The sequence below is a fragment of the Leptonychotes weddellii genome, chromosome 2, assembly GCF_054177405.1.
Source record: "Leptonychotes weddellii isolate Sample4059 chromosome 2, ASM5417740v2, whole genome shotgun sequence".
NCBI classification, from domain to species: Eukaryota; Metazoa; Chordata; class Mammalia; order Carnivora; family Phocidae; genus Leptonychotes; species Leptonychotes weddellii.
The window spans coordinates 105295061-105321072 of NC_138370.1; the positions used below are offsets into that span (position 1 = coordinate 105295061).

The 26012-nt window shown below is 35.2% G+C and overlaps 1 protein-coding gene across 7 annotated transcripts in view; it reads right to left on the reverse strand.

Moving 5' to 3' along the window:
* Positions 1-26012, reverse strand: part of RAP1GDS1 (Rap1 GTPase-GDP dissociation stimulator 1) — a 154886-nt gene that overhangs the window by 76784 nt on the left and 52090 nt on the right. For 4 of the 7 annotated variants that reach the window (XR_014142932.1, XM_031023516.2, XM_006729084.3 and 1 more), the window contains exons 3-4: positions 15299-15421; positions 7879-8004 (exon numbers count right to left, since the gene is read on the reverse strand). Coding sequence is in view for 6 of the 7 variants with exons in the window: in XM_031023516.2 (XP_030879376.1) it covers positions 7879-8004; positions 15299-15421 (249 nt within the window). In the remaining variant the exon portion in view is untranslated. Of the gene's footprint in view, positions 1-7878; positions 8005-12185; positions 12589-15236; positions 15422-26012 lie in introns of those variants that run through there. The other 3 variants (XM_031023517.2, XM_081812113.1, XM_081812114.1) reach the window with 3 other exon arrangements.

A 26012-nucleotide genomic window follows, 5' to 3' on the forward strand; every position in this document is an offset into this window, starting at 1 on the left:
AAGGGTAAATTATAAACTACTTAAAGGCTGATACTGACTTAGCAGAAATCTCACCTGAAGTAGAGGCTTGTGGACCAACACAGAAATTCTCATGAGACTAACCTATCACTATAAGTTGCATAGAAGGCGGAAGCTAGTAAAGTTATTACTTGTTCATTACCTGTTCTGATCAAAGTCCTGGGAGTATAAATTCCCTCTCCCTAAATCTTATTTTGGGACTGTCAATTTTTTGTTGATTTTTTTTCCCTGAAAGTCAAATTGGAAGGGAGAAAAATATTAGAGGTAATTGTATCTTCCATTTTAATTATACAAACCCAGTTAAAAAAATTATTGTTGTAGGTCATACTTTAAAATTTTGTATGTGTGTGTTCATGTATATAAGTGTGTATTTATATATATGTGATATATATATATTTCCCCCACCCCAGAAGTGGGGATGAAAGAAGCAAGGTCACTTCCCATAAAAGAGAGAGCATGTATGCCTCCTGGATAAGTGGAGTTTTCTAAACTTTTAATTTTGAAATAGAGACTCAAGGAAATTGCAAAAAGCAGTACATAAAGGTGCATGTACCCTACATCCAGCTCACTCTAATGGTCACATTTACACAACTCTAATACAATATCCCAACTAGGAAACTGACACTGATACAACCTACAGCTCTTGTTCAGATTTCATCAGTTTTCATCTGCACTTGTGTATATGTATGGGAATGTACACAGTTCCAAGCAATTTTATCACATGTATAGATTCATGTAACCACTATCAACATGTGGTATTTTAAAATATTTGCTTTCATGCAAATCAGATTTTTATCAAATTGATAACAGGATTAGAAATAAAAGACAGCATATTTTTTTATCTCAGAAAATAGAACTTGGATATATTATTATACACAACACAGAAACTGAGCAGATACAATGAATACAAAGTAGAACTGCATTTTGGTTTAAAATAAATTAGAAAATCGGGGTCCTGGGTGGCTTAGTCGTTAAGCGTCTACCTTCGGCTCAGGTCATGATCCCAGGGTCCTGGGATCCAGCCCCGCGTCGGGCTCCCTGCTCAGCGGGAAGCCTGCTTCTCCCTCTCCTACTCCCCGCTGCTTGTGTTCCTGCTCTCGCTATCTCTCTGTCAAATAAATAAATAAATCTTTTAAAAAAATTAAAAAATAAATTAGAAAATATATTCAAGTCAAAACTTCTTCAGATTTTTAAGTTGTATGCTTGAAGTTTACTAAAAAACAACACATTTGGGCTATATTGCCCAATTAAAACAAAGTTACTCAGTATTATTTCTTGGATGCTGTTGAAGATTTGGTACAAGAAACAATCATATGGAGAACATTGGGGCAATTTTTTTACAGCCATTATTGAAGATGCTGCCTCTAATACCAGCCAATATCCTTTGCATATTTTAAGACGGATGTGTACACAATCATCTAGGGAACTAATGATATACTGATGATAAATCTCTTTTAGTATTTATCTCAACAGTTTTTGTTTGATTGAAGAACTAGACTATTTCTCCTTAGCATAAAATAAAAATCACTTAGCATAACAAGTTTGTTTTTTTTTTCCATCCTGGCTGCCAAGAAGTTCAAATTGAATTAGTGCTCATTATAGTAAATATATTAACCTTGATTCTTAGATTTATCTTTGCCCGTCTTTATAAGGCTTCTGGCCTTTATACCTTTATTTTAAATATCTTGTGTACATTAGTGTATATATTACACTATGTCACAGCACACTTTTAGAAACAATGTATGGACTGAATGTGACCCTCCAAAATTCATATGTTAATACCCTAACCCCTGATGTGAAGGTAGTAGGAAGTAATTAGGTCATAGAGGTAGAAGCGTCATAATGGGATCTGTGCCTTTATAAGAGACAGGAGAGCTTGCTTCCTCTCTTTCTTTTCTTCTCTCTCTGTCAGGTGAGGATACAATGAGAAAGAAGCTATGAGCAAAGCAGGAAGAATGTCCTCACCAGATATTCAATCTACTGGTACCTTGATCTTGGCTGGATTTCTCAGCTTCCAGAACTATGAGAAACAAATGTTGGTTGTTTAAGCCACCCAGTGTATGATATTTTGTTATAGCAGCCCAAGCGAAAACAAACAATCTCATATAAATGCTACATATTTTCTTTGTATACTAGTTCATAATTTATATTATAAATCTACAAATATACCTGATTTAATCCACACAAGTCACTTTACCAATGAGGAAACTGAAATTCATAAAGATTAAATGACAACTTAGTGAATGGAAGAACTGGAAATCTCATCAATCTGCAATATTTGCCTTCCGGGAGGGGCATAGTAAAATCTCATTTATAATTACATTAATTTTAAAGTACACTATATTTCTTTTATAAGCAATGCACTATTTGCTTAATTTCTAAAAATGGTCCCAATTACTATTACTATCATTTTTTTTATTCTGACCAAAAACCACATACTTATTGTGTACTTGGTCAACAAGTTGTGTTCCTTTGTGTGTATTAGATAGAGGTGTCTTTAATGGCATGCGATTTTTTTTTTAGAGCTTATAACAGTGTTACAAAACATCTATTTCTAACTATATATTCTGGATATCTTTTTAAGATTTTGTCAGAGAGAGAGAGAGCGAGCGAGCGCGTGCACACGCATGCACATTCACAAGCGGGGGGCAGCAGGTAGAGGAAGAAGCTGGCTCCCCACTTGGCAAGGAGCCTGATGTGGGGCTCGATCCCAGGACCCTGGGATCATGACCTGAGCCGAAGGCAGACGCTTAACCGACTGAGCCACCCAGGCATCCCTAAGATATCTTTGTAATATTTTCATGTGATAATAGCTGTAATTACTATCTCTAAAAATAGCTGTTGCATATAGTTTTTTATTCTTATATACATGATATACTTTGATAATACACACATTCATATACAACAGATTAACTGTTAAAAGTTGAAGAATCTGATTTTTATACTTACTGGCTGATAATTCTATTTTACTCTAAAACTGAATACTGTAGAGGTGCCTGGGTGGCTAGGTCAGTTAAGTGTCTGCCTTCGGCTCAGGTCATTATCTCAGGGTCCTGGGATCGAGCCCCACATCAGGGTCCCTGCTCAGCAGAGAGCCTGCTTCTCCCTCTCCCTCTGCTGTTTCCCCTGCTTGTGCTCTTTCTGTCAAATAAATAAATAAAATCTTAAAAAAAAAAAAAATAAAACTGAATACTGTAAAAGGAGTGGGGTAAATATATGAACCTGCAAAACCCTTTAATAACATAATTAAATACTTAACCTAATTTATACCATTGAAATAAACATGTATTTTATTTTATTTTTTAATTTTTTTTAAAGATTTTATTTATTTATTTGACAGAGAGGCACAGCGAGAGAGGGAACACAAGCAGGGGGAGTGGGAGAGGGAGAAGCAGGCTTCCCGCCGAGCAGGGAGCCCGATGCGGGGCTCGATCCCAGGGACCTGGGATCATGACCTGAGCGGAAGGCAGACGCTTAACGACTGAGCCACCCAGGCGCCCAATAAACATGTATTTTAAATGCCAGGCATAAATAGTTCCCTGTTAAATATAACTGCTGCAAATACACATTGCTTACTTAGGCAATTTCAAAGCATGTCTGTATTATATTAATACACACTTATCTAACCAACTTATATTACAAAATATTATAGAATTACTGCTAAGTATATTTTAGTATTTGCAACCAGAACAATGAATTCTTTATTTTTTACATAAAAATAGTGTAGCATAGTTATAATCACTAATATATATACATAGATCCATGCATATATTTGGTATCCTTTCCAATTACAATTGAAGTCAATGAAATAAATAATATTTATTTCACTTCATAAATACCGGCTTTGGCAAGCCCGATTATCACCTCATTTTGGAATATTTGTTTATTCATCAGTGAGCACGAATCCAATTTTCTTTATAGCATGTAAGATGGCATATTATATAAGCTCCCTAAGTGTGTATCTTTCCAGTAACAGTACTAATTACGTAATAAGCATTAATTTTATTTTTTGTAAACAGGCATTATTTGCTTAATTTTAATATGTATTAATTTGAATTGTGTATTAATCTTTTTCTGGTATATAAAAAGGCACAAATATTTAATTTTGTCTAATCATTTTCTTCTAGGCCCTACTAAATAACTTTGAACAAGTATATCTAATATCAATTATTTCCTGACCTCAAGCAGTAACATCTGCAAACAGAGAAAACTCAGTCTCCAATCACCAATTTATCTTTACAAATTATAAATACAGCATGGGAATTTAACGTGAAGCTCTTTAGTACTATAAGACCATTTAACTACATCAGCAATTTAAAATATGCACAGCTATATAAACAAAACTAATCACTGAAAGAAGGGAATACCACAGAGATGGCCAAATAAGGAGGAAAAAAGAACTCTTTCTTTTTAATACCACCTCTGAGAGAAATGTATAATGAAACAGGCTGAAGGTATGCAATTCTGAAATTTAATACTATTTCTCTTTATTTAAAATTATATTCCCCAAGGTATCCCCAACAAAGCTTTGCTGATTCCTTCTAAATTGAAATACAATTTTTCTCTGATCTTTGATTTAAAGGATGTCAAACTTCTTATAAAAAGAGTTACTTGGCAAAGTTCAAGGCAAAAGAGCTATTTTAAAATGTTGCTTATTATCAGAAGTCTGTTTGGATACTTCGAAAGAGAAATCCATAAGTGAAGTACCTTTGCTGGCTCTTTGGGAGAACAGAAAAAAGACCAGACATTTTAAATGAAAAATGTTCTTACCCAGTGATTCTTTCATCTCTATATGCAAGAGAGAGACTGGGATTCAAACAGTTCATCAGCAACAAAGCCTCACTCCGACCCATTTAGCAGTTATATCAGCCTGCTACCTGATGTTATATAAGAGTTTCCTTCCATTCGGAAGAGTTCCTAAAATGGGTACTGTCAAAGCCGGTAAAACTGAAATCTGACCTACTTTTTTCAAAAGATTTCCATGGATTTTATGGCAAGTGTAATTCCTTTTACAATTGGAACTCTCCTCCTTTCAAATAAACTGTGTTAACTGAAATATGCTAGCAACTGCTTTACTTTTTAAGGGTTAAAATATAAATCCATAAAATACATATATATTACTCAAATTTCTATTTCTAATAGTGAATGCCTTCTGGTGCTTTTTGCATACATTGGCTTTCGTATCTATTGTAAGCCCAGTATCATTCTGAATAAACCTACATTAAAAAATTCTCCATTTTGGGACGCCTGGGTGGCTCAGTCGGTTAAGCGTCTGCCTTCGGCTCAGGTCATGATCCCAGGGTCCTGGGATCGAGTCCCACATTGGGCTCCCTGCTCCGCGGGGAGCCTGCTTCTCCCTCTGTCTCTGTCTCTCATGAATAAATAAATAAAATCTTTAAAAAAAAAAAAAAATTCTCCATTTGGAGTACATCATAAAATATAAGTAAACTAATTAGTCTGACAGGAAAGTTTGATAAAACACAAATGTGAATTTTAAAACATATGTTACTTATAAGAAAAAGATTCCTTGTATTTATAAAGGTATCATGCGGAGTTTTCAATCTTCCTTTTAAGAATAAAGCATTACATTCTTGAGAGGGAATAAGGTTAATTAATTAAAATAGAAGCTATTAATACTTTTTAAAAAGAGAAATCTAATTTCTGGGTTCTTTCAAACTCCCAATTGTCACAAAATATAATGAGAAATGCATTTCAAGTAAATTCACAAATCAGCCACACAGCATTATCATTTACAGATATATCATTCTTATAATTCAAATAAAAGTGCTATACTTTCCCTACAATTATTCTGAAAAAATCACTGAGAAGTTCACAGAGATTTAATTTCAAATGAAAGGATAAGAAAGCATACAGGCTTATGGAAATTATATGCACAAGATAGCATGGCACAACGAACACATTTTTCACATGACTTACAATAATAAATCATTCCTTTTTAAGACTACTAACTTCATTTTCCTTAAACAAGGTTTACAAGTATAGAAAATGGCCTGTATTTGCTATGCTTAATTTTCTACTTAACTATAAATTACACTGAATTAAGTGAAAATGAAGTGGTTATAAATATTTATAAATAAATGAAACAAAAAAATTAACTTCATAGCCTAAAGCACATCCACAGACTTTATACTGTATACCTCATAAGAACAGAGCAAACAGATATGATAAACACTATAATAATGGACTTTAGTTTCATCAAAATGATAATCTTATTAACTACACATTTATTACCCTAACTTCAAGGCTCCTTAGAGTACACAGGAAATAAATTACTCTGTGCCCATAAAAATCACAGCAATGAGACAAGAGATCAGTATGAGTGTTTCTTGTACTGTGCCAAAACTAATGGAAAGTCCAGGAAAAAAGTACTCAAAACAGTTATTTCCTATGGTTAAAAAATGCATAATTTAAGAATAATTAAACAGAACAAGGATTAAAGAATACTTATGATAGACTTAAGCTCTAGTAATATACACAGAGGATAAGAATAAACATAGTAATGATCAATGCTCTCCAAATACATGCCATCGATCTTTGACTATAACTCTGTAGAGGCTTTTTTAGTATATATTGTTAAAATTAGTCATATAAAATATATCTTAAATGGTTCACTCTGGAAAGCTAATATTATAAGCCATGATGTTTAAAAAAATCCTATATAATAATGCAAAGTTATAAACATAAAGTACCAGAAGTTTATAAGTAAAGCTAATATCCTAGGATAAAAGGCACAGGAATGAAGGAACAGTAGATAAATTTATAACCAGTATTGGGGACTAGGAGCTATAAGCTAAAATTCATATTAAGACATCCACATCCTCAGATATAATATATAATGTTCCAGAAAAAGGAAAGAAGAATAAATGAGGCTGGCCTTACCATTAATGCTACAAATTATAACTGAAAAGCTGGAGTTTCAGTCTTTTTTCTACTTCTTTCTTTTACCATAAGTATGTTCATGATCTTATTTTCTACCTGGTTTACATGCACAAATAACTTTTTGAAGCACTGCCTATTATAAAAGGGCTATGTCTTTTGTGCATGACATCAATGGGGAAAATAAACAGTAAGAGTTATCCTAAATAAATAGAACTAAATTCCTAGGAGATTTTAAAGGTAAATGTTAAAGTATGTGTTTTTGGCTCAGAAAATATAAGTCTAAGGAAAATCCAGGATAAGCCTAATTAAACTGAATATACTCAAGCTTTTTCTGTATTCTACTTACATAAATGTGGAGAGGAGAAGTAGAAAATTTTGTAATATACCCATACCCAAGTTCTTGCTTTCTCTCTATCTGGCAGAGCAGTGTATTATAGAAGGTCGTGAGGATGACAGTGTGACATTATGACAAATAGGAATGGAGTCAATGCAAATGCAGTGGGCCAATGTAGCTTTTGAGAAGATGATGGTTTTTATGAATGGATATACTGAATTGCAAGTAATTAAAAATTTATTTGGACAGGCTTAGATACTTTAAAAAACTGTGTTCATAAGCATTCTCATTCAGAGACAGAACTTCAATAAAATCTAACTGAAAAGATAATATGTATTTTTTCTAAAACTAAAAGCCCCAATTTCTTAGAAATTGACTTACTTTCCTCCAAAAGTATTATTTGTGATAGCAGAGGAAAAGAATTCATTTCCTTAACTTCCTAGTTAAGAATGCTATGACCCAAATTTCTACTGGTTCTGCTGAGTAAGCAGAACTAAGTCATATTGGCCCATGTTAGTGTCTTAGTCTAAAAAAGACAGTGCTAACACTAAAAGTGAAATTGGTCTCAAAACCGTAATTCTTAAAAAAAAAGTTTTTAAGTGTATCATTGATATTTCAACACTTACGGCTATCGTAACATATGTTTCCTAGAGCCCTGCCCGTTTGAAGTAGCACTTCCTGGTCTTTGCTAGTTAGCAGCTGCACCAGTGGTGAAATCAATCCAGCATCCACACATGGAATACGCATAAATTCTGAAAATAAGAGACATAGGTAATTAAAAATCTAAAAATTCACAATTTACATAATCATGTCCTTTAATAAAATACCTACCTACTATTAAAAGGTTTAAGATGGCTTACCATTTGAAGAGTACATTCTGTTCAAAAGTACCATTATAACTCTACTAAATACTTAGTGAAATAAGTACACAAAATAAGTGGGGTCATATTTTTCTTTGTTGACAGTCTCTGTCATAAACCCAAAAGATTTTTAATTAACTTTCATTATACCTAATTGATCACTATCTTCTCATAGTAATGAATGTGCTTGGGAAGCAATATATGATGACGGAAACACTGGCAATGTTCTTTCCATGAGCGTGATAATTAAAGTACTACAGTTATAAACTAAGCCATCAAATTGTGCAAATTTTCACATGTTCTCGCTCTCTTTTTTCACTATATGTTCTCTAAAAAGACGAAATATTTTTTAAAGGTTCAAGCGTATCATTACAAATAATAGGTCCTGGGGCGCCTGGGTGGCTCAGTTGTTAAGCGTCTGCCTTCGGCTCAGGTCATGATCCCAGGGTTCTGGGATCGAGCCCCGCATCGGGCTCCCAGCTCCGCAGGAAGCCTGCTTCTCCCTCTCCCATTCAGAGTGATAGTCACAGTGTTCCCTCTCTCGCTGTGTCTCTCTCTGTCACATAAATAAAAAAAAAAAATCTTTAAAAAAACCAAAAAACAAATTATAGGTCCTTTTCAGTGGCTAAGACCTAGTAAAATCATCTATTCCTTAATTCCTACTCTTTATTTTTATGGATCACTCACATCTGCTGTTATACCCACACATTCATAGGTCTCAAGTACCAAATGTTAAGTTTTCTTATACTTCCAACTCATTTTTCATTAGTTCTATAGTAAATCTTTCTCAAATTTATTGTCCCCCAATGATATCATAGTCATGATGACTAGACATAAACTTTTTTACAGTGTCTCATGATGGACTACTACAAAATTAAAGGATAATAATGATATCCAATTAATGCAAGTTCTCCAAATAATATGAGAACTATCATTCTGGACATCATGACTTACTAAAGGATGTACTAGTCAAGGAACTTAGTCAACACAGACCTAATTCCTCAACCTATAACCCATCCTACTAAATAAAAAAATCATTGTCTCTTCACTATTACTTTCAAGGCGGTCAACTCCTTAGTTTGTTCCACCAGTACCATCATAAGAAATCTTCCCTGTCTTTTTTTCCTCATTTTCAAATTCCTAGAGCACATCATATAGGGCCGTTATGTGAGCTGTTACCACTGAAACAACTTCTTTTCCCCATGACATAGCTATGAATCACAGAGGTATTCCTCTATACCTAAACAAAGGATTGCATTCCTATTACATCTCTTACTTACTTACCATTGTATTATTGAAAACTCTCTGTAATTTAAACTTCCAAGATTTAAGAAGTACTTCTTACTTCTAAAGTTAATCTTCAAGTCTACTGTTGATGTTTGTTTGTTTGTTTGTTTGTTTTAACTCCCTATTGGGAGTTTTCCCTATTGGGAAAACGATTTATGCTATACATACTTTCAAGAATTCAATGACCATCTTCTATAGGGAATGACACATCAATCTACTTGTCTACCTCTTAAGTTAATGATCACTTTAGGATCTTTATATATTTCAAATCTTAAAATAACATGTCACCAACTCCAATTAATCAATTTAAAGATAGATATTCATTATCTTTCCTACCTTTCCCTATGCCTAGTTTCCAACAGTGAAGTAACTACTAAAATAAGAAATTTAGGAATAGTCTGATTTGCACTCTTATTTCATAAATGGAAGCTGTTGTTATATTTTATTGTTTTGCTTGTTTGGTTTGTTGTTGCTATTCTTCAGGTGATGGCAACACTGATGAGCTACTATTTTTCTTTGCTTTAATGCTCTAATGGTCTATATGATACCAACATATCTTTCAAAATTCTGATGGTACAATCAATAGTTCCAGTTATTCTTGAAATGATAGAGAATAAATAATTACAGAAAAACTGCAGAATCAAATAAAACTGTTTTTTTTATACAAAAGCATACAAACACCATATTATAGGTCAATTGTGCCTCAATTTTTTTAAAAAAGCACATAAAAATAAAATAAAACTAATATATTCCTCAGCTTTCAATGTAAAGGCAATACTGCCAGTCCCTGGAAAAAGTAAACTCCCTTCTAAAACCTTCTGCTTTTCAGTCAGTTTGCTTTTTAACTGAGGAGTGCAGCCCTCTTTAGTTTTTCTTTTTTTTTTAAAGATTTTATTTATTTATTTGACAGAGAAAGACACAGCAAGAGAGGGAACACAAGCAGGGGGAGTGGGAGAGGGAGAAGCAGGCTTCCCGCTGAGCAGGGAGCCCGATGTGGGACTCGATCCCAGGACCCTGGGATCATGACCTGAGCCGAAGGCAGACGCTTAACGACTGAGCCACCCAGGCCACCTTTAGCTAGTTTTAAAGACATGAAGTTACCTACTTTACATGGATAGATATAAAAACATACCAGGAACTTATAAGGAATATGTTTAAAATATATTTCATTATATATTATTTATTTATATATATTATATATATAATGTTATAGAAGCTACAGAATGAATGGCTGTGACAGTCATCCTTGTTCAAAGGGATTCCCACTACCCACATCCCTAGTTCATACTACATAAGCCTGTTACCTGATCATAGCTGGTTAGATTCTGACTCGAGTCCAGACTATATACAGGGTGGCCAATAGCCTATCAGATGTTCTAGTTCAAAAAATCTGCTAAACAGGACAACAGCAATGAACTTAAAAAAAAAAAAAAATCAGATCCTCTCTTGGTAATTTGAACTCCGGAGAACCGAAAAGTTCCTGGGGAATGAGGGAAGGACTGTCAGGCTAAGGCTCAAAGTAAGATACATACAGAATGATAGTGAGTGAAGAAACCAAAGTCAGTGGAAGCCATTATGCAACAGAAGGCAGAAACCACTAAGTACTTGTATGCTTCTATGTGTGTCTATACAAGTTAAAATTCATTTTGTTTTTTGCATAATGTGTGGACTTCAATATAGAAATTCAATATAGAGGTTCAAGGAATAGGCATTGCTCTATCTCAATATCAACCCAAATTCATTAACATAAAGTTGATTTCTACTGAAGAGTATTTTTTTTCCTTTGTAGTGAAACACTCAATAAATGCTTGATAGAATATTTCTATTTCTTTCTGAATCCAGTATTCCTTTCTTTTTTGCTTTTACTTTCCCAAACCTACTAGAATTATATACTCATTCAGCATCATCATGAAGTACAGCACTGTGATGAAAATCATAAAATAGTTTTCTTTTTATAAAATCTACTTTTTATAATCTGCTTATCAAATATTAAAAGCCTTACATATACATACTTTCCCCATTTTCAGCTGCCTGAAGGACCCAAATCTATTTTATTAAAACTTTTTTAACTCTATAAGCCAAATAAAAACATTGAGTGTTAGAGTCTACCTTAATGTTAGACTAAATAGTAATGTATATTCAGAGTTTGAATTTTCTCTAATAAGCTTCCTATTATTATTAACTCTTAACTTTTTATGGTTTTTTTTGGAAGAACAAGGACAACTATGAGGCATGAATACATAAGAACCAGTGACTTTTATACACAGGTTGCTGAATTGACATTTTTCATTTATACTGTATTGCCTTTTGTTAAAAAATAAAAGTCAATACTGGTAACTGTAACTAATTCTTACAAAATGACTGAGGTTAAGCTTCCAACACTGCAATATCAAGGTATACTTAAAGCTAGCTACCTGACAACCTGGTGAATTTCTCTGGTTGGGGGGGTAGTATCAATTTTATTCAACAACTTTTCTAGAGCATACATATATTTAATACTAAAATAAACATATCTTTGTTATGGAGTAGAGGACAAAATTAAAGCAAATAAATTTACAAGACAAAGCAGGAGACTTCCCTGTTTCTAGTGGTGGCCTCTCTAGCTCATCCTGGGTGTACACTTAAACTCTTTTGTTCAGAGCATTCTAGGGGAAAAGTTTTATAAAGACTTACAATCTGATAAAGCACAGACTGGGGGGAAAAGGCATAATATTGATCCAAATTACTGATTCTGTATTACTTTAGACTGCAATTTGGTTCTCAAGCTTTATAGGCATGAGAATCACCTGGAAGACTTGTTAAAACAGACGGCAGGCAGGCCCCAGTCCTAGAGTTCCTGATTCAGTAGGTCTAAGTGGGAGGATCCAAGAATTTGTATCCTAATCAGTTTTTAGTGAATCTGATGCTGATGGTCCAAGGCAGGCAACTGTTGTTTTGGAGGACTAGATGAAGAGATACAAAGTAGTTCACCTTTTGTTTGCTTTTTACACATTTTAACTTCATTTATCAGCCTAATCTTTCAGGTCATATGCTGCTAACCCTGCATTCAGACCACTAGTACACTTTCCACTTCTATCATAAAATCTCATTTACTGAAGAGAAGTAAAGCAGAAGAGACAAAGCGAAGCACAAATTCCAACTATTATCACCTAAGTGTTTGAATCGCAGCTGTACCACCTACTAGCTGTAAAGATAGCCAAGATATTTAACCTGTTTTCTCATGTGCATAAAATAAAACTATAATTATTATATTATATATTATAAAATATAAATTATTATATAATAATTATTATAAAATAATCCTATAATTTATGTTCATAGCTATGCTCCCACATTAAACCTGCCCATGAAACTTCTTGCTAATCCTCTGGATTTTGAACATTAGTCAGGTATGCTGATTTTTAGAGGGTTTTCTAATCCTCTGGATTTTGAACATTAGTCAGGTATGTTGATTTTTAGAGGGTTTTCTGGATGTGCAAGTGTAAACGTAATTATATTTTTAGATTAACCTGAATCTAAGAAGTATATGCTAATATTTCTCCCCTGTAGTTACATAAAATGTGCAGCAGAGTGAAGATGAACAAATCAACTTCCAATCTCTTTTTAACTCTGGTTCATATAATCTTTTTTTCATTGTCAAGTTCCTAACAAGAAGACAAGCCCAATCAATGTACTCTGTTGGATCATGCTATATTTCTGAAGATATTATTTGTTTTTAAAAGAAGATTCTAATTCACTTTCTCAGCCAATCACTTACAAAAACAATGTGGTGATTAAGCAAGAAATAAGTATTTAAATGTATTCTATTTATTTTAATCAGTAGAGGTTAGTGATATGCCATAACAAGCCTCTGATTAGAAGCATAAATTCTAAAAATTCTATTATGTCTTTACAACGTAGCTGTCATCCATTAGAGTGTTACTAGCAGCAACCTATAGCAGGAGAATTATCACAAAACTGTGACAAAGTATTGTAAGGACTGATATTATTAAGTAAGATCATAGAGGAATGAAAATTCATTTCACAAAAATTTACTATCCGAAATTTCTGAATCTATGTTATAATTAGTACGTAGACTCATTCTAAAAAGGTTTTAAGAAAAAAAATTGATTTCTGGAAATGTATACTGTAATTCCCATGAAGTTAAAAAATGAACCACCTAGGGGCACCTGGGTGGCTCAGTTGGTTAAGTGACTGCCTTCGGCTCAGGTCATGATCCTGGAGTTCCAGGATCGAGTCCTGCATCAGGCTTCCTGCTCAGCGGGGAGTCTGCTTCTCCTTCTGACCCTCTTCCCTCTCATGCTCTCTCTCATTCTCTCTAAAATAAATAAATAAAATCTTTAAAAAAAAAAATGAACCACCTGATCTTAAAAATCAAGCTGTACTGCATCTAAGAATAGATTCAGGTAATGGTTGGTCTAGGTTAACAAATACCATCTAGAGGGGTTCCATTCTCAAACTAGATCTGCTTCAGGAGTTCTTTGTTATCCCAAGATAATCACTGTCTATTCAGAGCAGTTCAAATCTGCTTGAAGCACACTAAATACTCCCCTACCACTAGGAATCTGAACAGTTATGACCAGCTTGAATCCAAAGCACAGCATAATGATTATATAATTACAGTAGCTTACACATGACATACAAACAATAAGTGGCCAATTTTCATTTAACAACCAAAAAATGATTTACCAATACAGAACCTCATTGGAATCTGAAAGACATTTTGAGAACCTCTAAACAAATGAAAAAATTCCATTGCAATTTTTTTTTTTTTTTGGTAACACACATGAACAAATTGTCTTACTGGGCCAAAAAACAACACATACTTGTACTTTACAATGCCACCTGCCATACTGATTACACAAATGAAGCCAGAATTTTAAAAATTTCTTCTCTTTATAATATATGCAAATTGCTAAAATAAAAGTTCTAAAAATAACACCAAATTTCGAAAATCGAGGCATGCTAAAGATATTACATTAAGTATGGCCTTCCCTTATGCTTAAAAACTGCTTTAAGAAGTCAGTGTTTTTCTCAAACTGAATTAAAATCACGTGCAGGGGCTCCTGGGTGGCTCAGTTGGTTGGGCGACTGCCTTCGGCTCAGGTCATGATCCTGGAGTCCCGGGATCGAGTCCCGCATCGGGCTCCCTGCTTGGCAGGGAGTTTGCTTCTCCCTCTGACCCTCCCCGCTCTCATGTGCTTGCTCGCTCTCTCTCATTCTCTCTCTTTCAAATAAGTAAATAAAATCTTAAAAAAAAAAAAAACCCGTGCAAATATTTCTGGTAAAATACAGTTCTTCCAAAGAATCTCTCATTAGATAGAAACCATCTCTAATAGGATGGATTAGCTATTACATAATCTAAATTTTGCTGTCATTGCTGTTTTTCCATAGTATTCTTACATGGAGACTTAAGAAATAAATGTGTCCCACGTAGGTGAGTGGAGGAAACAGAACATAAATTCCAACTGCACTGCTGCAGTCAGGTGCCAGGTGCCAATGTTAGGAAAATAGGTCAGACCCCCCACCTCCCTGAAAAGAAGGGGAGGTTTATCTGGGTATAATACAAACCAACATACACACTGGAAAAGGTGAGCTCTCCCATGACAATTAAGATGAATGACTCAGTGGCAAGCTCAAGAATCCTATTACCAAAGACATCCATGACACAGGTGTGGCTTTCCTTTAACTCTACTCTGAAGGAATGGAAATGTGAATAGAATGACTATAACTATAGTCATTTTCAATAATTACATGGTAAAAAGTCAAAGAAAAGAGAAATAAAAAGAAATGGACGTCTAATTTACAAAATTAAAACATAAATTAATAAAACATACTGACAAGTGAGGTGTAAAACTGAAGATGTTCCCAGCAGAAAAGTTCTTGAGGAAAGCCTCACCATTTTTGGCTACTTCTGCTATGATGTTAGCTACTTTCGCTGTGCAGGAAGACTGTGGAATCAACAGACTTGCAAACAGCTGAAGTATTCCACTTCCTTGGATTTTTTCACTCGTTTCCATATCTGAAAGAGATACATACAAAGAACTTAAATGAAAATCTTCAACACTAATACGACTTTATCTATATACATTTATATAAATATATATTTATAATCTTCAGTTAAAAACAAGCTGCTTTTACCTTGAGTTTTTATTTGCACAAAACACTTTCTAATACAATGTTTTGTCTATCGAAAGTCAGATTATAAAGGAATCTTTTCTGAATATACCATTTGTACACCATATTTACTCTTCAATGTTAGTTCTAATCTGGTCTATTCAGACTAGGAATGCTTTTTTTCTACTTCCCTTCTGAATTCTTAATGGCAATATCATTATATATGTAATTTCTATGGTTTCCTACAATGCTATAGTAATTTTTAATGACAGTTAAGTGAGCAAAAAACTCACCTTATGTCATTTCATATGGAATCATACAGAGGAGACTATATAGTTCCCATGACTACTATGTTTTTCATATAACCCATTCAAATGACCACTAATGAAGAAGAGAAATAGTAAACAGCAATAAGGCCATGGTGTTCAGAACTCTATTTGTTGATATAGAAATATAAGAGTCCCCTACTTCTTTCTTTCTCTTGTTAAAATACAAATAACTTTTCTATGAAACCAAGCCACTCATGTACCTGTTATTGAAAGCATGACCTATTAAAAGACAGTAAGAACACTGGAATGATGATGGAAGTAAAGAAAAACTCAAGGAAATAAAACTTAAAATTACTATTTGATTCTAAACAATGAAGAGGAATGGCATGTATTTAGAGAGTTATAAAGCTCATTAAAACATCCAATTTAAATTCAGTCCCCTATATCCTTTACATCCTTTGGATATACATACAAATTAAGAGGGAACTCTAAAGACTGCTTGTTAAGTAAATGGCAGCTGTTGTGATCAACACAGAATAGGAAAATCATTTTTAATAATTTGAGAGTCTACCCCCCCAATAATGTATTTCTTTATAGTAAGTACTGGTTGTTTAGTATAGTGTTTTTCAAATTGTGGGTCCCAATCCATTAGGAACTCTGGCTTGGTGAACAAGAACCAGTAATTTCTTACAAAGAGAAACAAAATTAACATCTGCAACAACAACAAAATAGAAAAAAATTTTGCCCATAATAAGATAAAACAGTGCAACTTTGGTTTGAACTGCATGTATGCACATGTACTACTCCATGTAAAATGTATTTCTAATTATAGGGTCTGGTCAAAAAAGTTAAAAACCACTGTTCTGTGCACCCCTTGACTATGCAGGATTCTGAGCTAAAGAACCTTTAACACTCTCTTAACATTATCAAAAGAAGTTGGGACTGTGAAATGGTTCTGAAGAAATAGAAAGCTATATGGAAAATTATACTTCCATGGATTTATTACCTTAAAACAAGTTATTTGCAACTGGTTATCTGTGTGCTCACCTAAGACATTAGTACTATAGATGAAGTAACCAAGATTATCCCATGTTGAAACTCCATCTATGCACTTCCTGTTGCTATCATAAGCCTAGTACATTTTCATACAGCAAATATTATTTTAGTTTCTTATATTTATGTAGTAAAATAAAAAGGAAATTTTGGAGATACTTTAAAATAACGCTATTTATTAAGTGAAGAAACAGAGCCCAGAAAAATGAAGTAAACTTGTCTAAAGTCACTAATCATAGAGAATAAATAGCTACTTCAGATTCTATGACACTAACAAATTGACATGTGTTTTACCTGGCATCCACTGGTTTTTGGTTTTGTTTTTTTAGAACAGAAAACTTAAGCATGAATAGAGAAACCTACCCTTCTGTGTGCAGTTTCTATGTTTCTCATAATTCAGATTATTACAAACATAAACTACCCATGATGGGACTTAAACACAGAAGCTGTCCTTTCAGCAAGGACAATTTTATATATGTATAAAATATAATGTGATGTTTTGCTTTTATTTTGTTTCTTGGACTAAAAAATAAGTTTTTAAGATACCACCTGAAAATCAGACACCAAATTTCCATTACTTGATTTTTTTGCCCCAAGAAGTCAAAAAGAACTGAACTCAATTTGCCATATTAAAATCCTTCCTTTTCTGACCATTGCTACCAGAAGATGTATAACCCCAGAATGCTGGGGCAGACTGCCCCAGGGGTCTTGTCCCACCATCTGCTGATGCTGGGATGACAGCAAGAGTCTGGCATAAGGCATGAATCACGATTAGATGTGAAGCTGAGGCATTTGTGTGTGTGGAGGCGAGCAGTTAAGTGCAAATCACCCATGCATGTCTCATCTTAACCATAACTGAAAGAATGACTTAACATCAGAGCTAAACACTAGGGGCAAGGGGGGAAAAGGAAACAAAAACAATACCAACGCCTTACATTCTGATGAGTCTTGCCACAGTTTACAATCCAAGAAATTGGGAAAACAGCTATACTAAAATGAATGAAGATTTGGGAACAGTATTTTTTTAATGCTATTGGCAGAGAAATAAAAGGGAAAAACAATTTTTTTTTTCATATAAACCTGGTATACAATTTAGAAAAATCTAACAGGAATTCTATTAACCAGCTAGCATACGGATTTCTTTGTAAGTTTCAAATTTAAATTAAACAGCTGAGAATTATATTCTTTCCTTTGGCATAGAAACATAACCAAATACTGCTTATCACTAAAATGCCACTGTACAATAATTACAAAGTTTCAGTCTCATTTCATATATACTTTCTGCACTGGCATTCTATTGCATCTCAAAAGGTGTATTTATCTGTGACTAAAAGATGTTCTCAGATATCTGTGAGCACTCTTGAAATAATTTTAAATGAACATTAAGAAGTAGTCAGTGGTTAGTGTTTGCAATTTAAATGATTGACTACTTGTAAAGAAATCATGCACTGTGATCAGTTTTTTTTTTTAAAGGCAGACTTTTCATTATCTTTAGCCAGACTACTATTGACATTTTAACTACGCTCTTTTATTTATTTTTTATTTTTTTTAAGATTTTATTTATTTATTTGAGAGAGAGAGAGTGAGAGAGAGCATGAGAGGGGAGAGGGTCAGAGGGAGAAGCAGACTCCCCACTGAGCAGGGAGCCCGATGTGGGACTCGATCCTGGGATTCCAGGATCACGACCTGAGCTGAAGGCAGTTGCCTAACCAACCGAGCCACCCAGGCGCCCTTAACTACGCTCTTTTAAATGTTTGTAGGAATCAATTCAACATCCCTCTCCCCCTTCACATTTAGGTGTGGTCATAAAAATGTTTGAGTATGCCTACAAATTAAAGACAGCTGGCAGACCTTGAATTTTGAAGGACCCATATATGAAGGACAATTGCTACTCTACAGTAATATCTGTGGGAGTGACTGCAGGAGTCCTATCCATCACAGTGGCCTTGCAGCTCTACAAGCACTCATTCTGTCCCTGCAGTCCTATGTCCACACTCCACCTGACCTCTTGATGGCAAGGAGGCAACTTAGTTATGAAACTGCCAGTGAAAGAAAGAACAAGAAAAGTGGGCAATCGGGTCAGAGAAACTTGAAAGAAGAGTAAATCAAGAAGCCAGGATACAATGCCATACAATGACATCTAGGAGAAGTTAAAGCACTACTCATAGAATTTCTCAAGGCCAATAAATAACCCAGTGGAAGAGAGCAAGTGGAATGAGAAGGAACCCATGAATCCTTCTAGAAAGACTAAAGTTCCCAACAAAGCTGCTAAGTAAATACGTTAAAATAACTGGCTTTATAGTTAAACACCAAGGGGAGGTTTTCAGGTATGCTACTAAGATAAGCTGAATTTATGATGTTATGTCAGCAGGTAGGCTACATGAGAATAAATTAATGGAAAACATCTGATAACCATTTTATAGTAAACTCCAAGTTAGAAAAACAAAAATAATGACTGCTATTACTATAACTCTATTAGATTAAAAATGTATTTAGATTAGATTGATAGTATTGTTTTAGAGTAATAAAAAATGTTTAGAGCTATAGGAACAATAAACTGGTATCTTTACATTATATGTCCAAGGGATCCTTATGACAGACTATGAAGAAAAGACTCACATTTTGGATTGACTGCAAGGACCAGGAATATGACTCATGGCTCAAAGGGCCAAGTGTCTCCTTCCCTAGGGAACTATGTATTACCGCTCAAGGGTGGATTTTTAGAATATGGTGTAACAAAAGACCTGACCCTACGCCTAGGTGATCTAACCCAAATGCAGGGCATCATTTCATCAAATGTGGGCATAGTACCACAGAGACAAGTCCCAAATCCTCTCTTCTTTTATCCAACTGAAAACAAAGAATTTGCACTTGGCTATGCCATAAATACCTCAAATTTAATATTCCCCAAATCAAATTTACCCTTTTTCCCTCAAATTCATTCTAGTCTCTCAGTGAATGACAGGGAATCCATCTAAGCCAGAAGCCCTAGAATGATCATAAACATGTCACTTTTAGTAGTGCCTTTCTACTACCCACATTAAATCAGAGCACAGGTTCCATAGATTCCATCTCACTAGCTTCTTTTGTATCCATCCTTTCTACATCCATGTCACTTTAAGTTCTCAGTTCTGACCCTTATTAAATCCAGTAGCCTCCTCAAGAGTCTCCCTAAATCCAACTCCCATCCCCCATCTGCCATCTACAGTGGTAACAAACTTTTGAAAATGAATTTCATGTCACTCCTCTACTCAAATCTTTAAATGATCCACCATAACATTTAATGAAATAGTCAAGCACATCTGTCATATTTCCCAATCTATCTCCTGGTACTCCCCCACTGACATCCTATACTCTAGCCACACTAAATTACTTGTAATAATACAAATTAATCTAATATACCACCCTACTGCACATGTTTCCTCTCTGAAAGGCCACCACTCCCTACTTTAGGTAATTCCTGCTCAGAGTCTGTGTCCTCACTTAAAGATAGTTAATTAAAAGCCATTCAATCTTTCTAATGATATCTGACCAATATAACCACCACCTTAAATTTATATTGAGAGCATTTTTAAAAAATTTCAAACATATTATCTCATTATTTATCTATTTATTTTGAATCTCATCATTTTAAAAAGGTCATGTTAGACAGCATCATAGGTCATGTTTTCTTCACATTACAAATAAGGCCACATGATAAGATCATATTGGAAAAGGAAAAAGAATCCAGTTTTTCTGGTTCCTACAGTCTAGTGCTCTTCCTACCACACCTTATTTAAAGATATGTGGTGATGACAATACCTTGACTAGATTCACCATGGTATTTTGTAAGAAATATTTTTATTTGACATATTTTGCAGGAGTAAGAACTGAAGTAATACAACTCAGTGATAAGGGGATGTATAGTATTTTGAGATAGGTAAGTTGAGGCAGTGATTGAAGGAAAGAAAGGGAATTAAGTATAGAGAAAGTGAAGCAGGTTTAAAATAGATTTAAAACATGCAAAAAGAATATGCTGGGTATAAGAAGATTAAAGTAAGGGCTGACAAAAAATGAATGTTTCTAAAAGAAAATGGAAGTATATGAAGTAGGGAATGGGAAATGAATAAAATGGCATTTCTTTCACTGGTGAGAATCTTTCTTCTCCAACAAGGATTTTAAGCAAAGAAAAGGAACATGAGATGCAGGAAAGAAAATGTAAGCAGTCATGAAAAGAAAGAGGGCAGAACAAAGACCCATTTACACAATGACTCACCATCAGAAACAGGTCTTCCTAAAAGCGTAAGTTGTGACAGTCATTTTATAAAATTACAATAAATGATTTTGATAGTCTTGCAGTCATTTCAATTCCAGGGATAATGAAAGCTGTGGGAGTGGGAGAAGTTATGTGTTTGGAAAGCACTGCAAGAGTAAGTAGGGAGATCTACTAGTTTGACTACTTTCTTTACAACTAACTAGGTCATAAAATAGTTGTTAAAAAATTGAGAGTTCTGTGGTTAAAAAATAAAAGATATTTACAGAGAAAGTAAACACCAGAAGGAAGTATTTTAATGATTATAATAAAAGCTGAGTATATAACCAGAATATTCACTTAAAAGTTGAAAGTACTGAAAATATGGCCCCTATAGTAAATGTGGATTTTTTTATTCAAGGTTTTATTTACCTGTCAGAGAGAGAGAGAGAGAGAGACACAGAGAACACATAAGCAGAGGGAGCGGCAGGCAGAGGGAGAAGCAGGCTCCCCACTGAGCAAGGAGCCCGATGCGGGGCTTCATCCCAGGACACTGGGATCATGACCTGAGCCGAAGGCAGAAGCTTAACCGACTGAACCACCCAGGTGCCACGTAAATGTAGATTTCTTCACTGCGAATTAAGACAATGAGGTTATATAAAGCACAGTGAAGGAGTATTTTCAGTAAAAGACCCATCTCCACCCTACTGTCAAATACCTTAGGTGAAAACATAAAGAAAGCTAAAGAGATCTGACATCTGTAGGATTCAGTAGGATTCTTTAAAGTCCTTAATTTGTTAATATTTACTGTAAACCTGTAGGATTATACACTGTTTCTCAAATAAACAAATCATTTCCTAATGGAGCATCATAAAAAAAGATTGATCCAAGAAATGCACTTAAGGAAGTAATACTTAATGCAAACAAGTCAACGTGATGTAAAATTTACTCTACTTTTCCAGGAAAACAAAAACAAACAACAAAAAGGTACATAAAAAGGAAAAAAGATAAGGAGTCATTTCAAACTGATATTACTGTAACCCTGGCCAAAGGAGATAGAGCTGAATGGCTCACAAATTAAGTTGTAATTAAGAAATGTCCAACAATAGGGCGCCTGGGTGGCTCAGTTGGTTAAGCGACTGCCTTCAGCTCAGGTCATGATCCTGGAGTCCCGGGATCGAGTCCCGCATCGGGCTCCCTGCTCGGCAGGGAGTCTGCTTCTCCCACTGACCCTCCCCCCTCTCATGCTCTCTCTATCTCATTCTCTCTCAAATAAATGAATAAAATCTTTAAAAAAAAAAAAAAAAAAAAGAAATGTCCAACAATAGATAACTATCAGTGAGGTCTAGCCATCCAATAGAACATCATAAATTCATTAAAAATATCATTTAAAAATATTTAACATCATGGGTAGATGTTCAAAATACATTTTTTAAAAAGGAAGCTACATTTACATGGCATGATAGAAATTTTATAAAATAACAAAATTACAATAAAAATGTTTTCTGTATTTCTTTTAAGATTTTATTTATTTCTTTGTCAAAAAGAAAGCATAAACAGGGAGAGCGTCAGGGAGAGGGAGAAGCAGGCACCCCGTGGAGCAAGGAGCCCCATGCGGGACTCGAGCCCAGGACCCTGGGATCATGACCTGAGCCAAAGGCAGACGCCCAACCAACTAAGCTACCCTGGTATCCCTGGTTTCTGTATTTTTAAATTCTATACCATATGCTGGAGTTATTTAATAAACAGAAAATCTATTTTTAAACCTGTATAGATGAGGACATACTGCTAGTAACAGAAACTACTGTATACTCCAATATTATATTCTAATAGACGAATGTATTAGCTTACAATTCACATAATTGTAAAATCTGAAAGTATACTGAGCTTCATGAGTAGTTTCCTGCTCCTGCTCCATTTCTCTGAGCTCTCCTCACAATTCTCTCCTCTTCTGTGTGTTGACATTATCAGATGAGCTTGTACCACGGAGGAAAAATGGCTATACCTGGGTTCCATGTCTTATAAAGAGCAACACAGAAGTCTCTTCTCTCCACACACCTCTCCTCCCCACTTCAAAATAAAGACCAAAAGGACCAAGGCTCACATGAATTGAACCAATCTGACATAATTAATTTGGCCAGATGAATGCCATGCCACGTATTGATCAGTTTAGGCCTGAAGCAGTTTCAGTGAATAGATGCCATAACCTTGGGGGTGGAGATGAGGGTCATCTCTCCCAAATTTCACAGCTTCTCCCAAGGAGGAGGGCTGTATAATGTGGAAAGGAGGGAGAAAAAGGTGGGGAGGAGGAAAGCCGCCAGAAAACAAAAGGCCCCCAAAACCAGTTTTAACTGAGCCCATCCCCCCTCTACAGGGAGCAGGGCAATTCTGCCCAAACAGGGTTGCCTGATTAACAGCGCGGCAGGCCCCTACCCCAGAAGACAGGCTGGGAGAACAAGAGGCCAACAACCCAAAGGTCCGCATAAAACAGGTGCATCTTGCTTGGGTTGTGACCAATAATTTGGACTCTGTATATTCCCTCAACCACCCCTCAACAAAATGACTAGGAGGAGGAACCCCAAAAATAGGAAAGATGCAGAGACTGGGACTTCTGCCACAGATTTACAAATGGATACAGATATAACCAAGATGTTGGAAATGGAACTCAGGGTAGCAGTTGTGAAGACAATAGCTAGAATAGAGAAATCGATTAATGGCAACATAGAGTCTCTAAGGGCAGAAATGAAAGCTGAAATGGCAGAACTTAAAAATGCTATCAATGAGATCAATCTAATCTAGATAATCTAACAGCTAGGGTAAGTGAGGCAGAAGAACAAATTAGTGATCTAGAAGACCAATTGATAGAAAAGAAGGATAAAGAGGAGGTCAGGGAGAAACAACTCAAAATCCATGAAAACAGAATCAGAGAAATAAGTGACACCATGAAACGTTACAATGTCAGAATTATTACGATCCCAGAGGGGGTGCAGAGAGAGAGAGGACTAGAAGATATATTTGAGCAAATTGTAGCTGAGAACTTCCCTCATCTGGGGAATGAAACAAACATTCTTGTCTTAGAGGCAGAGAGGACCCCTCCCAAGATCAAGGAAAACAGGCCAACGCCCCAGCATGTAAAAGTAAAACTCGCAGATCTTAGAACCAAGGAAACCATCTTAAGGGCAGTTAGGGGGAAGAGATTCCTTCCACACAGAGGGAGGAACATCAGAATAACGCCAGACCTATCCACAGAGACCTGGCAAGCCAGAAAGGCCTGGCAAGACATATTCAGGGTACTAAATGAGAAGAACACACCACCAAGAATACTTTATCTGGCAAGGGTGTCATTTAGAATGGATGGAGAGATGCAGAGCTTCCACGACCGGCAGAAACTGAAAGAATATGTGACCACTAAGCTGGCCCTGCAAGAAATATTAAGGGGGGAATCTATAAAAGGAGAAAGACCCCAAGAGTGATATACAACAGAAATTTACAGAGACAATCTATGGAAACAAGGACTTCACAGGCAACATGATGACAATCCATTCATATCTTTCAATAGTCACTCTCAACACGAATTGACTAAATGCTCCCATAAAATGGCACAGGGTTGCAGACTGGATAAAAAGACAGGACCCATCCATATGCTGTCTACAAGAGACTCATTTTGAACCTAAAGATACATCCAGACTGAAAGTGAAGGGATGGAGATCCATCTTCCATGCCAACGGACCTCAAAAGAAAGTTGGGGTAGCAATTCTTATATCAGACAAATTAGATTTTAAACTAAAGACTGTAGTTAGAGACACAGAAGGACACTAGATCATTCTTAAAGGGTCTATCCAAAAAGAAGATCTAACAATTGTAAATATCTACGCCCCCAACATGGGAGCAGCCATCTACATAAGCCAACTGTTAACCAAAATAAAGAGTCACAATGATAATAATACGTTAATTGTAGGAGACCTCAATACTCCACTCGCAGCAATAGACAGATCATCTAAGCAGAAAATCAACAACAACAACAAAAAAGAGCTTTGAATGACACACTGGACCAGATGGACTTCATAGATATATACAGAACATTCCACCCTAAAACAACAGAATACTCATTCTTCTCAAGTGCACATGGAACTTTCTCCAGAAGAGACCACATACTGGGTCACAAATCAGGTCTCAACCAATACCAAAAGACTGAGATTATTCCCTGCATATTCTCAGACCATAATGCTTTAAAACTGGAATTCCATCACAAGAAAAAATTTGGCAGAAATTCAAACACTTGGAAGCTAAAGACCACTCTGCTCAAGAATGTTTGGGTCAACCAGGAAATCAAAGAAGAACTCAAACAATTCATGGAAATCAATAAGAACAAAAACACATCGGTCCAAAACCTACAGGATACTGCAAAGGCGGTCCTAAGGGGGAAATACATAGCCATCCAAGCCTCAATCAAAAAAACAGAAAAATTCCGAATTCACCAACTAACTCTACACCTTAAAGAAGTAGAGAAAAAGCAACAAACGATGCCTAAGCCACACATTAGAAGAGAAATAATTAAAATTAAAGCAGAAATCAATGAATTAGAAACCAGAAACACAGTAGATCAGATCAACGGAACTAGAAGTTGGTTCTTTGAAAGAATTAATAAGATTGATAAACCACTGGCGAGACTTATCCAAAAGAAAAGACAAAGGACCCAAATTAATAAAATTATGGAAGGGGAGAGATCATGACTAACATCAAGGAAATAGAAACAACTATTAGAAATTATTATCAACAACTATATGCCAATAAACTGAGCAATCTGGATGAAATGGAGGCCTTCCTGGAAACCTCTACGCTGCCAAGACTGAAACAGGAAGAAATTGACAACCTGAATAGGCAAATAACCACTAACAAGATTGAAGCAGTGATCAAAAACCTCTCCAAAAACAAGAGTCCAA